Source organism: Homarus americanus, unplaced genomic scaffold, assembly GCF_018991925.1.
Source record: "Homarus americanus isolate GMGI-L3 unplaced genomic scaffold, GMGI_Hamer_2.0 scaffold57980, whole genome shotgun sequence".
Taxonomy (NCBI): Eukaryota; Metazoa; Arthropoda; class Malacostraca; order Decapoda; family Nephropidae; genus Homarus; species Homarus americanus.
In genome coordinates, this window is record NW_024716703.1 from 3,884,104 (window position 1) to 3,901,596 (window position 17,493).

At 42.9% G+C, this 17,493-nt stretch overlaps 1 protein-coding gene across 1 annotated transcript; it reads left to right on the plus strand.

The window, feature by feature from the left end:
• Positions 1 to 700: 700 nt before the first annotated feature.
• On the plus strand, positions 701 to 1,084 carry LOC121858473 (chitin biosynthesis protein CHS5-like). Its single transcript, XM_042354920.1, has one exon. The coding sequence runs from the start codon at positions 701 to 703 to the stop codon at positions 1,082 to 1,084; it is 384 nt and encodes a 127-aa protein (XP_042210854.1).
• The last annotated feature ends 16,409 nt before the right edge of the window (positions 1,085 to 17,493 follow it).

A 17,493-nucleotide genomic window follows, 5' to 3' on the forward strand; every position in this document is an offset into this window, starting at 1 on the left:
TGGGTGGGTAGGGAAAGTGGCCAAGAGGAGGCGAAAGAATAAGCAATAGGAAGGGGAAGGAAAAGAGACACAAGACAACATAGTGAGGAGATGGAATCAAAGAAGCAATGTCAAGAAGAAGGAGACAACACGGAAGGGAAAGATGACAAAAAAAGAGTAAAGAAAATAAAAAATAGAGGATGGAAGGAAGGAAGAAGGAAAAAATGGAAGAGAAAAGGGATGAAAAGGTGGAAAGGATAGAGGAAAGGTGGGCAGAGGAGACAGTTTGCATGGGAAAGTATTGGGAGGAGACAAGTTATGGTGGGAAAGAGTTGGTACACTGACTGAATCACCAAATGTTTACGTTGGTCACTGGAATATTGGTAACAATCAATTCATCCCCCGCTCTCATTACCGCTTGGGGAGGAAGGGAGGAGGGAGAGAGGGAAGGTGGGGGGGGGAAGGGAGGAGGAAGGAGAGAAGAGGGAGGAAGGGTGAAGAGTTGAGTGGGAGGGGGGAGGGGAAAGAAAGACGAAGAGTTAAGGAGGAGGAAGATGAAGGATTGAGGAGGTGGGAAGGGAAAAGGAGAGGAAGGGGGAGAGGATGCTGAAGGGAAGGGGGTAACATTTAGAGATGATGGAGGAGGGAATGGTTAAGGAGGGAGGGGAGGGAGGTATTGGAAGGGGTAGGGAGGGTATGAGGAGGGTGAGGGGAAGTAAGGATGACCTTCTTAGATGACGATAACCCTCCTGTAGATGACGATAACCCTCCTGTACATGACGATAACCCTCCTGTAGATGACGATAACCCTCCTGTAGATGACGATAACCCTCCTGTAGATGACGATAACCCTCCTGTAGATGACGATAACCCTCCTGTAGATGACGATAACCCTCCTGTAGATGACGATAAACCTTCTGTAGATGACGATAAACCTTCTGTAGATGACGATAACCCTCCTGTAGATGACGATAACCCTCCTGTAGATGACGATAACCCTCCTGTAGATGACGATAACCCTCCTGTAGATGACGATAACCCTCCTGTAGATGACGATAACCCTCCTGTAGATGACGATAACCCTCCTGTAGATAGACGACGATAACCCTGTAGATGACGATAACCCTTTGTATGACGATAACCTCCTGTAGATGACGATAACCTCTGACGATAACCCTCCTAGATGACGATGACGATAACCCTAGATGACGATAACCCTCCTGTAGATGACGATAACCCTCCTGTAGATGACGATAACCCTCCTGTAGATGACGATAACCCTCCTGTAGATGACGATAACCCTCCTGTAGATGACGATAACCCTTCTGTAGATGACGATAACCCTCCTGTAGATGACGATAACCCTCCTGTAGATGACGATAACCCTCCTGTAGATGACGATAACCCTCCTGTAGATGACGATAACCCTCCCGTATGTGGTGAGGTCCATGCATCACTCAGGGCCAGAGAACAGCTCATAAACCCCCAAGGAAATTAGATGGGATATTTCTGGTGTGTGACGAAGGAGTTCTTAATCAGCTGTGTCATCACCATTAACCTCTTCGTCACCTCAGGTCCTGCAGCTGCTTATTAGAAATACCTTTATCGTTCTGGACTATAACTCAAGTGTCTTATATTAACTTGGATTGTTCATAAACGAATATAATTAAATAACATAATACAGGACAAACCGATCAGTCGCTAAGAGGATGACGTCAAGATAGAAATGTAAATAGTATTGATATAGAAAAAGAGAAAAGAGAGATAGAGAAAGCAATAGAGAGAATATATACAGAGGGGCTCTTATTAATTTATTGTTCTTGAAAATATACAGTAACATTAGGTAAATGTTTGCTAAAGGGTTCCAACGTTTTCTTTAGTGTACAACTAGTCATGCTGTCACAGAAAATGGTCACTTTAAAGGGTAGACTGAACGATTTGGTCTCACTTTAAACCCCCCCCTTAGTAGTAGATGATTATCACACACACACACACACACACACACACACACACACACACACACACACACACACACATTAACTCACTCTGAAAAAAAATGATTGGAAAACATAAACTGTTCACTATATTACCATGTACACTTGAGGCCAAACTTTGCCCGACACTTGGCACAATCTGCCGTGTGCAGGCGGTCCACACACATGATTGGTGTACAGGTGGTGAAGGCTGCCTTTCAGTATAAAACATATTAAAAAATTAGAAGCAAAACTTAACAATGGGAGAAAAAATCAAAGTAAATAATATTTTAGACCCCACTTCCCCTCACCACCATGACGCTGACGACGTTAAATAGTTACTAACAACGTCCAGGGAAAAATGTTCGCAACTCTACAGATATACTCATTAAAACTGTTTACATATAATTCCGTGTAACATAAATATACGATTTTATAATAACAATAATAATAATAATAATAATAATAATAATAATAATAATAATAATAATAATAATAATAATAATAATAATAATAATTTCATCAGCAATAAATCCGACTTCTTAAAAAAACGTTGCAGATCAAAACAAAAGCAAGATACAAGTAATAAAGTCGGCTCAACCAGTCACCCCGTCTCAGTACACTTGACATAGACACATGCGTAACACAGTAGGCACAGTAGGGTGATGTATGCTCAATACTCAGCGCTCCAACGACCTCTGTGAGCACTGACCTAAACCCCAATGAAAAATATAAGTGTGTTCGTGGCGCTAAACAAAAGAGGTTCAGGTAGACGGTGGTCGAGGCATCAGTTAAACCCATTCACCATCACCATCCTCTGGAAAAAAAAAAAGAAGTAGGCGAGGAAAACAGTGTTGGAACCTGTTGGGGTGGAGAATATTGCATTAGATTTTTGCTTAAGCTTAAACACACAGACACACACACACAGACACACACACACACACACACACACACACACACACACACACACAGACACACACACACACACACACACACACACTTGGGACAGGTGAGGAGAACAAGAAAGTAGCCAGACAGACATCTACTCATCCACAGGTACAGAGTAACATCAGTCAACAGGTGTTACATCCTTTGAACATATGAACAGGGAGAACCACCATCTTGTTCTCTAAAAGATATTATAATGGTAGTTGTTAAGGGGTAAATATAATTATATAACTCGGTCAGGTAACGTTCACCTTTAATTAGATATTGTTTCTTCATAAAAAAATAAACAAAAATAATACGTGACTTCCTGAGAGTTTACCTGATGTTAATTAACCTTTTAATTTAATACAGTTATTTTAATTCAGTGAAGAATATATGAAAGGAATGAAAAACAGCTTTGTGGGTGTGTGTGTGTGTGTGTGTGTGTACTAACTACCACACAGATATACAGACATACACGGGCCTAAAACAAACAACTATTATCCCACTTACTACTCGGTCACTGTGTCATCATCATCATCATCATCATCATCATCATCATCATCATCATCACACAACCACCATCACCACGTTACTACCACCTTCATCACACAAGCACACTACCACCACAATAAAAGCATAATCACCGCACCACCTCCACCACACTATACCACCACATCACCACCAATACACCTCTCCGACAATCATCATCATTCACCACACTTCACTACCACCCAACTAGTTTCATGCTCACCATACCCAACAATACACCACTACCTGCACCACCACTATACCACAACCACCGCCCACACCACTAGCACCACACACACACATACGTCACTGGCCCAGGTAAATCACCACGCCCTCACCGTTAACTTCCGGAAGACAGACAGGTAAAGGCGCCTCACCTTTACGTCAGGTATTCCCTTCAGGTAAGCAAGAACCCCTGTAAACCTGTCCAAGGGGTGAAACTGTTGATACCAGTAAAGTGACAAGTTCTATACCTGTCTTGTTCATCTCTATATACCTGTGCCAATATAACCTACGTCACCATATTTTGCTTTAAATATTTGATTAATGAAATTATTAACAGTAGTGAACTAATTAAAAAAAAACAATTAGGGATATTTATCGTAAAATTAGTCATCAAAATATAAAAATAAAGACGAGAAATAAAGAAAAATAACGAAGAATAATGATCAAGTTAATGTTGAGTTATAGTGAGACAGTCATGTACTCTACCATCATACAGTCACCACTAGGTATGGTGAAGCACTGTAGTACAAACAACACTATAACACAGGTACAGTACACGTTTACCCCCCCCAATAAATAAACGTAAATAAAACCTTTAACAAACTACAAATAATAATAATAATAATAATAATAGTAAACTGTACTCAAGTAAGGTGCCAACTCACGCCAGGTAATGCACCAAATATTTTACTTCCCTCTGTACTCCAGGTAGTCCAAAGTGAAGGTAATAATAATAATAATAATACTAATAATAATAATAATAATAATAATAATAATAATAATAATAATAATAATACGAAAAGACGACAGGTAAGTAAGCATTCTTCGTAACACCTGGAAGGGAGGGGGGGGTTAGTGGTGTTCTTATACAGGCGTTGGTGTGCTCATTCAGGCGTTGGTGTTCTCATATGGGCGCTGGTGTCTCCGTATTGTGGTTTGACTTTAACCTGGGAGGGAGGGGGGAGGGGGGGGTGGGTATATGGTTGTTCACTTCACTGTGTTCCTTGAGTCTTGTGGGTGACTATAGGTTGGTGGAGTCCTGTTGTCTTGGGTTGATTTTATTGGTGGATGGGTTGGGGGTTGGTTCCTGCTTGTGGTTGAGGGTTGGTTCCTGCTTGTGGTTGAGGGATGGTTCCTGGTTCGTCTCTCAGTACAGAAAAATGAGTGAAATACAGAGAGTGAAATGAAAGACCTTGAGAGAATGAAATGAGTTAAATGAGTGAAATGTTATGAAGTAAAATGAATTACTCCCATATAGTCAAATGAGTGAATGAGTGTAAATATAGTGAATAGACAATAAATTAACCACTATGAAAAAAAGAGTGAATGCTACAGAGTGAACTATGGGACTCGTGACCATAGCTAGTGAAAGTTACCCCCTGAGTACATTCACTCAATGTTAAATATGAGGTAACTAAATGTAACAATACTAATGGAAAGTTAACTCGAATTAACATAACGCCCCTGGGGTATAAAGTCAGGTTAACATTTTACAAACTAGATATTCAGTGTTAAAATAAATGTTAAAATATTACTATTTTCAAAACATAGATAATTTTAACATTAACATTATTGACGAAGAAAGCACACACACACACACACACACACACACACACACACACACACAGGGAAAGTAAAAAGAGAAAGTAAGATGTTAAATAAGGACGTTATGGGATAGTGTGGTAAGCTCAATGTCTCTCTCTCTCTCTCTCTCTCTCTCTCTCTTTCTCTCTCTCTCTCCGGTACATTCACGATTTAAAAGCTTACTTCCGGGTATCGTAAAGCCCCCAATCACCTGAGGTCAAATGTGAGGCAGGTGGCGCGTTTTCCCCGCCGCCCAAACTGCTGTTCCCGTTCCCATAACCGCGAGGAACTGTTGTGTAGGAGCAGGGTGTTAGATAGATAGAGAGGGGGTGGATAGATAGATAGATAGATAGATAGATAGATAGATAGTAAATTCGTCATACAATGTTTATATTAATTCAACATGTATACAGAAAATACAGGTATACAAACAATATACATAAACAGTGCAGGTAAATAAACAATGGTAAACAGTGTGTGTGTGTGTGTGTGTGTGTGTGTGTGTGTGTGTGTGTGTGTGTGTGTGTGTGTGTGTGTGTGTGTGTGTGTGTGTGTGTGTGTGTGTGTGTGTGTGTGTGTGTGTGTGTGTGTGTAGTATTCTATCTGCCTTTTACCTGCTAATTACGTGACCTTAACCGTGAGAGTTCTATGTATCACAAGACTAATTAATGGTAATTAGTAGTTAAGACGCGCTTTTTTTTTTCTTCTTTTCCTCCTCTTCATCATCATCTTCCTTCCCCTCACTACCAGAGTCATGCCCCGCAAATCCAGGATCGTGAGCCAGTCGTCCCAGAGGCTGATTCAATCGGCTTCGGAATTTCTCTTCTTTCTAGTTTTTGACATTTTGTGAGGCTGGTGAGGAGGGAGAGGAGGAGGAAGAGGAGGAGGAAGAGGAGGAGGAAGAGGAGGAGGAGGAAGAGGAGGACGAGGAGGAGAGAAGGTCTTGTATTACCCATCATCTGACCCATTAAAACCCCCATCAAGCTGCTAGGTTCACCCTACTCCCACCATTACGAGACCTGAGATCATGGAACTCTCAACCCCATCCAGCAGCCCGGATATTTGAACCCCACCTCCCCCCTATTTTGAGTCCCATTACGAGACAGAACCCCAATGCTAACTGTCCACTTTCGTATGTGACCAAGCCTTCCTTAGTCTCCTCTCCCCATTACACACACACACACACACACACACACACACACATACACACACACACACACACACACACATATTGGTCTTCACGTGACAGCACTTACATCACTTCTGAATGTTTTTTTTCGGGGGACATACAGGACTGAACAAGATAACGAGACACCTGATTATTGTTTAGAGTGGTCACCAGTGCAGTAGTGCCAAGACAAATTATATATCAAAACTCACTCGTTACATGACTCCAAAGTGTAGTCGTATAGTGTGTGGTGTGAACCTAGTGGTCATACCTGTATCATTACCCCACAGAGTTATTGGTTAGGTTAGGTTAGGTTATGGGACGTGAATAAAAAAGACAAAAGGATTTAGTTAACTTAAAAATGTCATTAATTTCTGTAACTAACCTAACCTAACCTATCTTGACCTAACCTAACCTATCTTGACCTGACCTAACCTATCTTGACCTAACCTAACCTAACCTATCTTGACCTAACCTAACCTAACCTATCTTGACCTAACCTAACCTAACCTATCTTGACCTAACCTAACCTAACCTATCTTGACCCAACCAAACACATCACCATCTCTCACCTTTCAGATATCATTCTCTATTATTAATTTACCTGTTGCTTTATGTACCTGTGACTCCTGTTGTTATTGTCTCACTCTATTAACTAACACCTGGTTGATTAAGAGAGAGAAACACGGTCAGAATAACAGGTGCAATTATACACAGGTGTGGTGATAAAATATATTAGTAGTGATGATTTAATTAGATACAACAATTAAGGTGTTTTGTGGTTTGGTGTAAGTTGATAATATTATTGGTGTTATTATTATTATTATTATTATTATTATTATTATTATTATTATTATTATTATTATTATTATTACTGCTGTTCAAAATAATAAAATATAAAAAATGTCTTACGTTATTTCCTAAGTAACGTTGCATCGGTAAAATTTTAATTCCCGCCAAAACACACAAAAACCCAACATGTCTAGGAATCTTCTTTAAGTCACTTTACGACTCAGAAGGACAAGCATGAGTCGTAACTTGAGGTACCGTTTTGGTATCAGTGAACGAACGGTCAGTCTCGTGTTCGAAAAACTTGTTCTGTTGACCTAAAATTATCGTCTGGCTCTATTTCTTTCTTTCTTTCTTTTTCGTATCTTCATTGTTATACCTTTTGTGTTTTCCTGACCTCGATATCACCAGGTAATGTTATGTTATGAAACTACGTCTAATATTATGCTTTTAGATGGAAACATTTCGAGCCTTTGTTGGAAATATTAAAGGGTTCATATTAGGGGTTCAAAGTGGCCTTGGTAGTGTGTGTGTAATAATAATAATAATAATAATAATAATAATAATAATAATAATCCTTAATATCTCAACACAGGTAAACTGGCTAGTACCTGACCTTCATTAACCTCACGAAGGTAACATAAAGTAAGAACTTCCGGGACGTAACAATTAAATAGGATCGTTACCCCTAAATTGTTCTCTAGTCTCGTATTTTTTACACTGACTAATTTTTACATAAAGTGGGAATCAAAAGCAACGGACCCACATTGTGTTCTGGGATAATGAAGGCTATCTGCATTAACTGTGGGAAGACGGTAACCGGAGAACTCTTTTGATAATGAGTGAGCTTCATATAGAACCTTTTAATATGGTACTTGAGATTACTGTGAGAGTGTGATACAATTAGGTGTGTGTGTGTGTGTGTGTGTGTGTGTGTGAGTGTGTGTGTGTGTGTGTGTACTTTACGGCCTGGCTAAGATTTTTAAACCAGTTACGAAGCAAGATTTTTTTTTTGGCTACACTGTCTGCGGTCTGTTTGCTGAAGAAGTAATTCCTGACAGGTTCTTGTATATGCCTTCAAGCCAACTGATGACATGAGTTCAATGCCATTTTCCTTACATGAATTAACCAGTTTCTCGGAATGTGAAATCGTGTGTGCTGACGCCTTGGTGACTATGGTTCTTGTGTATACTGTATATATGGATGGATTTTCTTGATATACGACAAGTAAAATTAGGTTAGGTTAGGTTAAGCAATCAGGCGTGATCTGACGATTTAAACCGTAGGATCAGAGTGTCAGATTGGGTTAGGTTAGATAATCAGGCGTGATCTGGTGATTTAAACAGTGGGATCAGAGTATTACGGGATAAACCACACCTTCGACTTCAGGTGAAAAACAAACACACGGTACATTGTTTTCACTCATTACCATTTACCTGTCACTTCCACCTTAACTTTCCCCCTCATGGGTCATAAAACTTGAGGTGTAGAGTCTCAAGGTCTGACACTTATTAATACATTAAGACTCAACTCGTTCAACCAGATCTGTGGGTGATCACTTTCTATAAACGGCCAACTTGTCTTATTAGTAACTCTAGTCAGTGTTAATGTAGGTTGTCTAAGGGAATACCTGTTACAATCTCCTGAAGTCTGTAGAAATCTCTCTCTCTCGCGTGTGTGTCTATGCAAAAATAAGTGTATTGTCATGACGCCGCACATCACCTGTAGTTACACTCTGAATTTACCGGTAATTAGACAATGTGTCACTCTGGAGGAAAGGTATTACCTGTTCCACAAAGACGCGACTGTGTGTGTGTGTGTGTGTGTGTGTACCTAGTGCTTTCGCGTCTGCCTCTTATTTATGAATGCCGAAAAGAACACCAATGGCACAGGTGGTGTGGTGTGACTGCCCTGGTATTAAAACCCTGTGTCGTGACTGTGGTGTTACCTGTGTGACTGATACCTGGTCTATCACTACTCGACCAACCTGTGACATCTCTTGTAATATTATGTCATGCACGAACGAGGACGTGAGCGCTGACGATAACTGCAGGAATTACTTTGGAAGTTAAATGCGAACCCTCTTTATGGGATTCGAACCCGTGTCGAGCTGTACTATACGTTCATGTGTCTTGAAGAAGGTTTGAACTCCCCTCCAGGATTATAGATAACTAGAACAAATAACTCCTTTCTATATCTAGCATCTTGAGTCCCTCGCGGTTATGAAGGTTTAATACGCGAGTCATATTTAGCGGTTATGGTCTGGGGTGTGGAGGCTGACTACTTAAGTCTAGTGCCATGGACAAAATGAAAACCAACGGTTACGAGGTCATTGTCCCACGGGAATACGGCGCCAAACTCACCCTTGTATGTAAGAAGTTAGACAAAGATGTAGTGGAAAATAACGCAGAAGAAATAAGAGATGAAATACAAAAGCAAAACAATGTCAAGGTTGTGGAGGTGTATCCTATGTATGCCCATAATATAATCAAGGTTCGCTTTGCAGACACAACGGATGCAAAAAGAATGAAGGAGAAGGGGCTCTATGCATATGGCACTTCCATCTCATCCCACCAAATAGAATATGAAAAGTATACGCCCATCCAACAATGTATGAAGTGCTATAAATACAATGACCACATGACCAAGAACTGCCCCATGCAAGGGGTCATATGCTCTGAGTGTTCATCTGATCAGCACTTCTACAAAGACTGCCGTAGCACCATAAAAAAGTGTGTCGTCTGCGAGGGTGACCACAGGACCTTCTCTGCCACCTGCCTGGTCAGGAAACAGGTACTTCAAGAAACAGAGAAGAAACTGACCGAAATAACCAAACAAAAAGAAACCAGGGAAATTTCTAACACCATAGAAAGGACCACTCAGTCGACGATATGGCTTACAGCCAAACCCTAAAAGACGCTCTAAAAGAAACTCAAGCAGACTCCCAAAAGCTCAACAATGTCAGCGAGACCATGGAAGTCCTGCAATCAGAGATAAGAACCATCAAGGACTCAATAAAACAGGCAGTTACTGAGTCACTGGGCGCCATGAGGGACGCAGTGGCCGAGAGCATCAGGAGCGTCTCCTCTCCACAGCTGGACGAGTCCAAAGCCACCACTATATACTTGTCTTACCTGCATGCCCATCACATGAACATGGTTCATCCAGGTTCATTCTCGAAACACCTCAACGAGACACTAACCAGGAACAACATTGCACCTGTTGAAATAAGCGACGAAGTCCCTTCAAAAGAAATCCTTAAGGCAGTAACCCACTCAACGACTTATCAACGACCTCAACCCACGCCAGAAATAGACCATGACCTCCCTGACTTAGGCAAAAGTCAGTATAACCGTAGTCCCGACGTGGCCAGTCAGTCCCCCTGGGATCACAGCTCCAACGACACAGTAAATGCCCGCGATCCCATTACATGCACTCCCAGCGACGACAGTGACCATCGGACTGCAACCACAGTCAATGGTTGCGACCAGATGATGACGACTCACCCCACAGAGGAACAAGACCCTCGAGCTGCAGCGTCAGTTGATTACTACGACACGCAGGCCCAGGACCTGAACACCTTCCTGTACACGGGTGACGAGAGGTTCGAGGGCCCGCCATTGACTGACAAGCAGATGTCCGAAGGCTCTGCTAAGAAGTTCCGTCCCCCTAGAAATGGCAGAAGCCGAGCAAACACTCCAAGCGACGCCCCAAGCTACAGTCTCCGAAATGGCAGTCGTTAGCAGGATGAAAATTGTCCAACATAATGTCCTACACTGGTCCCTTAATAGACGTAATGAACTGTCTAACTTATACTATCAATTAGACCCAGACATCATTCTGTTAAACAGTACGGGCATAAAGGACGAAAGTAAGCTGAAAATTTTTGGCTACACTGTATACCAGAGGAACATGACGGGTGAGCTGAACGATGGTGTCGCTGTGGCCATCAGGTCACGGCTGAGTCACAGAGTGTTGCCAGACTTCGAGGATTCAGTTCTGGGAGTGCAGGTGGAGACAACTAGGGGACCTGTTATCATATGCACAATGTACCTACCTCCCAGACGTCCTTACTTACCCGAACAAGACCTAAACCAGTTGCTACGCCACAGAAAACCAACATACATCATAGGGGACTTAAATGCGCGCCACGCCATACTCGGACACGGTAATGAGAACAACGTCGGTGTGGCGCTGTATGACAACATCAGAAGGGGAAAACTGCAACACCTCGGGCCAGATTTCCCGACATTGATCAGACGTGCCAGTGCCACAACACCCGACATAATCCTCTCTAACAACGAGGCCGTCCTGAACAGGCACGTTACCGCCGGACCCATCAGTACCAGTGATCACCTGCCAGTCGTCGTGACGCTCTCATCCAATCCCATTATGATACCCGCCAACATCAGGTCAAACCTCAAACGGGCAGACTGGGACTCCTTCAAGGAGTCTCTCAGTCTCAAGCAGGGGAGAAACCTGGAAGAAGCCAGCCCTAATGACATCGACGACGCGGTCGAACAATGGTATAAGGATGTGAAGACGGAGATGGACAACAACATCCCGACCACCAGTTACAGGACCATTCCCCATCCTCACACTAGTCACCAGCTGAGGCAGCTCAGTGTCCAGTACGCTCACGTGAGACAGCTAGCCAGTATCCGCGGGTGGACGCAGGAGCTGAGAGACCGGTACCGAGAGCTACAGACGGACATCCAGCACGAGAGCAAACGTCTACATGAACAAAAGTGGGCCGCCTTGGTGTGGGAGGCAGCCAACAATTACCGCGATTCTGCTGCATTCTGGAAAGGGATCAAGCGACTGATGGGTTCCACCTCTAGCACGGTCCCTTACCTGCTCGACCAAAACAACGTAAAAATATTCGAGGAAGAAAACCAAGAACAACTACATCGGCGATATTTACGAAAGATCTTTACCATTAGTGAACAGGAGAACGAGGGCTTCGACAGGGAGTTTGAGGAGGACATTTTAGGTCAGTTGCAGGACCATCAGCACCTGCTCCAGCCGCTCCCACGGACTGACTTCACCAGACTGGTGGACGGAAGCTACCTGACGGAACGCATTGTTCCTGCAGATGTGTCAGCCGTCATAAAAGGGTTTAAAAACAAATCACCTGGTCAAAGTCACATTAACAAGAAGATCCTGGCTCAACTCCCCGACAACATGATAGAGAGGCTTGCTCATATATGCAACGCCTGCCTCGCCTCTGGATACTTCCCTAAGATGTTCAAAATCGCCGTTATTCGCCTCATACCAAAAGCAGGGAAGCCTCCAAACAAAGTCGAAAACTTTCGACCAATATCGCTGCTAGAGGTACCTGCCAAAATCTTCGAAAAAATAGTCAACAAGCGATTGCGGATGTATCTGGAGGACGAAGACGTGCATAATCCCCGCCAGTTCGGCTTTCGCCAGTACCGAGGCACATCCACCGCCATAGCTCAGGCCTACGAGCAGATCGCCAATGCCATGACTGGCCGCCTACAGTGCAATATAGTACTGAGGGACGTCAGCAAGGCGTTTGACAAAGTTTGGCACGCAGGACTGCAGTATAAGATCATACAACTGGGGCTACCCGAAAATCTGACTCGCCTGCTGTGCAACTTCATTACGGACCGCAGAGCCAAAATTAAGATGCAAGAACATTTTGGAGAAGAATTCTCACTATCGAGCGGCGTGCCTCAGGGCTCTTGTCTCTCACCAACCCTTTACACACTCTACACGGCTGACCTGCCACCCCCAATCGTCGGCAGCGAGTACGTCATGTATGCCGACGATGTAACACAGATCGTCACCTGCCCAGGAAGGTCCACAGCAAGGATGGCGCGACTCACTGCTCGGGCAATAGAGGAGATCTCGGAGTATGAAAATAAATGGAAAATAAAAACAAACAAAACGAAATTTGAGGTCATACCCATAGCCAAATTCAAGCCGGCCCCATTGATGATCGACGACGAAGAGATTGAGTACTCTAAACAAGGCAGGTTGCTCGGCCTCATCATTTCTCGGACGGGCATCATTCCCCACGTGAAGGACAGACTAAATAAAGCCAAAGTCGCCGCAGCCAAATTAAAACGTTTTAAATTGATGCCTGAGAAGATACAAGTTCACCTGTACAAGGCGCTGGTGAGGCCTGTGTTGGAGTACCCATCTATACCACTCGTCACACTCGGGAAGACTAGACTACAACAACTACAGAGCTTCCAAAACAAATGTTTGAGGTCAGCCAGTGGCCAAGCGCCACCCTACCAGGAGACAGTGGAAACCATCCACCTAAGAAATAAAACAGAGGCCCTCAACTTCAGGTTCCATCGCCTAGGGAAGAAGGTTTGGGACAAGCTCCTGGACGACCCTCACAGCCCAGACCACCTACGCAGGGAAGACATCAACGGAGGGAGACCCCACGCCTGGTGGCCCCGGAGTCTGCCCGCACTACAACAACCCAACCCGCGATCCATCTATGTCCGCCACAGTGATCCACCTTAGATTAAAACTTAGATGATATAAATTCACATTTAACAAGTCACAATCAAGTGAGTCCATAACGTAATACAGTATAAGATGTTAATAAACTTGTAATTGTAAAATCAATCTAGTCATTGTCTACTAAAATAACCATTGTGCAACCTCATTCTAAATCCTAGGTTAGCTTAGTTAGCCAACAAACTCTGTAATATGTAAAACAAGGGGTGTCGTCCCCCTCTGTTTAACTCATTAAACTTCTTTTCCAACCTTTCCCCCCACGACTATATGTTGTGACTTCTCCATCCCTCATGTCTGGCTGTGCCTTGAGCCCCAGCATGCCTTCCATCCTTTCCCCACCTTAACCTAAAAAAAAAAAAAAAAAAAAGGAGGCTGACCTGTTTAGCCGGCCTGAGGTTAACACTGGACACTGGGAAACTTTAGGTCATGTTAGCGTGTTAGTCTCTCTGTTATATTGTCATTTCGTTGTTCAGTCTCTCGTGATCTTGTATTAGGTAGAGACGTCGGGGATATTGTACATAATAACTATCAAATTATATAGGAAACGAGAGGATGGAAGAGGAGAAAAGAGGGGGGAAGGAAAGAAGATGGAAGAGGAGAGGAGGTAATGGAAGGGAATGGAAGAAGAAACAAGAGGATGGAAGAGAAGAAGACGTAAGGGAAGGGGAGGGGGAAAAGGGGGGGAAGCCATCTCAAATGACCATCTCAAGGCGTTCCGTTCCGCAAGCTGGTGGTGGTGGTGACTGATCCTTACCTCACCACCGCAAGAGTTAAACCATAAAGCTGTGTATTAAGAGTAATGCTGTAATGATCATAGTGTAACGGTTAACCTGATAATGACAGTACTTAACAAGGGAGTTAGTAATGGTACCTGGGAGGAAAATTGCCAATATTGTCTTAGTTAAATGTTAGGTTACAGTTTATGAAGGGGTGTTACCGTTATTATTACTGATGCTGTTGTGTTATTTCCTGTTTTTGTTGTCGTTGATGTTGTTTCCGTTGTTGTTATTGTTACTTTACTGTTGTCGTTGCTTATGCTCTTGTTATAGTACTGCTACTGTTCCTCCTGTTGCTGAGCCTTTATTTTTATATATTTATTTATTTATTTTATTTTTTTATTTTTTTTTTACGGGTATTAGCCCACCCGGACACAGGTCACTGACCCACATCGGGGCCTGGGGGGCGAAAATGTAATAATAATAATAATAATAATAATAATAATAATAATAATAATAATAATAATAATAATAATAATAATAATAATAATAATAATAATAATAATAATAATAATAATCATAATAAAAATAATAATAATAATATGGAACCATAAAGAAATTTAGAAAAAGATCTAAAGTGAGAAACGATATATGTATGTTGTGTTGTCAATAGTAAGAGAAACAATTGAGACCCAGCAATTGTGTGTAAATGAGGCAGAAAGTCAGATCAGCAACCTGGGACTTGGTCACAATTTTCGTGATGCCATATGGCAGCAGGGTCTACCATTAGACAACACATTATGCTTCCAATATCTTCCCAGGTGGTAGTACCTCCCTGTTTGGTAGCTGCTTACTACCTACTACCTACAATACTTTTTTCTATTACTGCTCCTTTCCCCGCTGTTCTTCTTACTGTTGATTGCTGTAAATTCCCGTTACTATTGCCGTTGTTCTTCCTTAAATGCTGTTGGTCCTGTTCTCTCGCTTCTGTTGTTATGGTTATTTTCTCTGTTGCGGCTCTTCCTCCTCCCGTTGTTGCTGGTGTCCCTACTGTTGCTGCTGTTAAGACGCTGAAGATGGGTCACTGAAGGCAGGTGTCCCACCAGGTGTCACTGAACCTCCCCCACCCAGGTAAAGTCACTACAGGTGTGCCTCCCACCAGGTAGTCACTGAAGGTGTGCTCCTCCCCCACCAGGTAGTCACTAAGCAGGTGTGTTCCCTCCACCAGGTAAAGTCACTAAGCAGGTGTGCCTCCCCACCAGGTAGTCACTGAAGCAGGTGTGCTCCTCCCCACCAGGTAGTCACTGAAGCAGGTGTGCTCTCCCACCAGGTAGTCACTAAGCAGGTGTGTTCCCTCCCACCAGGTAGTCACTGAAGCAGGTGTGCTCCTCCCCCACCAGGTAGTCACTGAAGCAGGTGTGCTCCTCCCACCAGGCCAGCAGCCCCCACCAGGTAGTCACTAAGCAGGTGTGTTCCTCCCCCACCAGGTAGTCACTGAAGCAGGTGTGCTCCTCCCCCACCAGGTAGTCACTAAGCAGGTGTGCTCCTCCCCCACCAGGTAGTCACTAAGCAGGTGTGTTCCTCCCCCACCAGGTAGTCACTGAAGCAGGTGTGTTCCACGAGTAGACACGTTCTATCTCAGAGGTTGATGTATCGATTTCTTATGACTGTTTTGTCTCACGTGATGAATGATTTGTGGAGTGACACACATACGTACACACAGTCACGGGGGGTTTACATGGAGACCCCCACGTACATAAAAACGCACATACATATAAACAATAATAGATAAAAACACATTGATAAATACGAAGATAAACAGTTGACCAGAAAAACAACAAATATTATTACATCGATTAGTCAAGGCGCCTTAATGACATCTGAGGGTTGGCGACCATAGCCCACCCCCCATAAATGTTTTAAAGGTATTTTTTTTACAAATGATAACTTTTACCCTATATCCCTCCTGCCTTAAACCTCCCCATCTCTGGTCTTGTGGTTAAAGTTTCTCATGTGACTTAATCTATAAAGATCCGGCATTTATCCTGTTGTTTGAACCATTCTTCTTATTATTTTTTTTAACATTATTTATTTATCTTTAACATTCTTTTCTTCTCCCCCATTCATCAGTTTCTCTACCACCCTCATTCATCACCTCCTCTACATTCCTCATTTACCACTTCCTCTACCTCCCTCATTTATCACCCTCTCACTGTTATTTAATACCCTCCTTCATTATAAAAAAGTCAATGGTGATTTAGTGATCATTTATCCACGTTTCCTTGAGTATAAAATCTAAACAACACTCCAATGGCCGCTACTGACCACGAGAGAGAGAGAGAGAGAGAGAGAGAGAGAGAGAGAGAGAGAGAGAGAGTTTACAATCATGTCCGCTACTCTAGAAAGAAAACCGTTTTATTACCACGCAGTAAATATCCTTAAAATAGTGATATATACTTCACATGTTTTGCAAAGTCTTATATTGACGTACGATTTTTTTTTTAATTTATGTGTTTCTTATTGTGTTGTGAAGGTATACTAATTTAGGTTGTTTTTTTCTGTTCCTACATTTTATATTATTTTATGGGTCTGTTGAAGGTTAGATATTCCAGTTTATTTCATCTGTTGATTAAATATCCTATCATCACCACTAACATCACTATCACCACTATCCCTACCACTAGCACTATCCCCACCACCACCACCACTATCAGAACTACTATCACCACCATCACTATCATCACCACCACCACCATCACCACTATCACCACCATCATCCTACCACTATCACCACCATTACTACCATCACCATCACCCTACCACTATCACCACCACCACTATCACCACCATTACTACCACCACCATCACCACAACTATCACCACCACCACTATCACAGCTACTATCACCACCATCACCACCACTATCACCACCACTACCTCCGTGATGTTTTAACTCGTTCAGGTTGTGTTACCATCACCCTCCAGCGAGTCAGGTGGAGGGGCGGCTGTTTACAGGAGCTACCTGGGTGATGGAGGTGGTGTGATGATGATGGTGATGTGGTATGGTGTGGTGTGGTGCTGTGTGGTGTGGTGTGGTGTG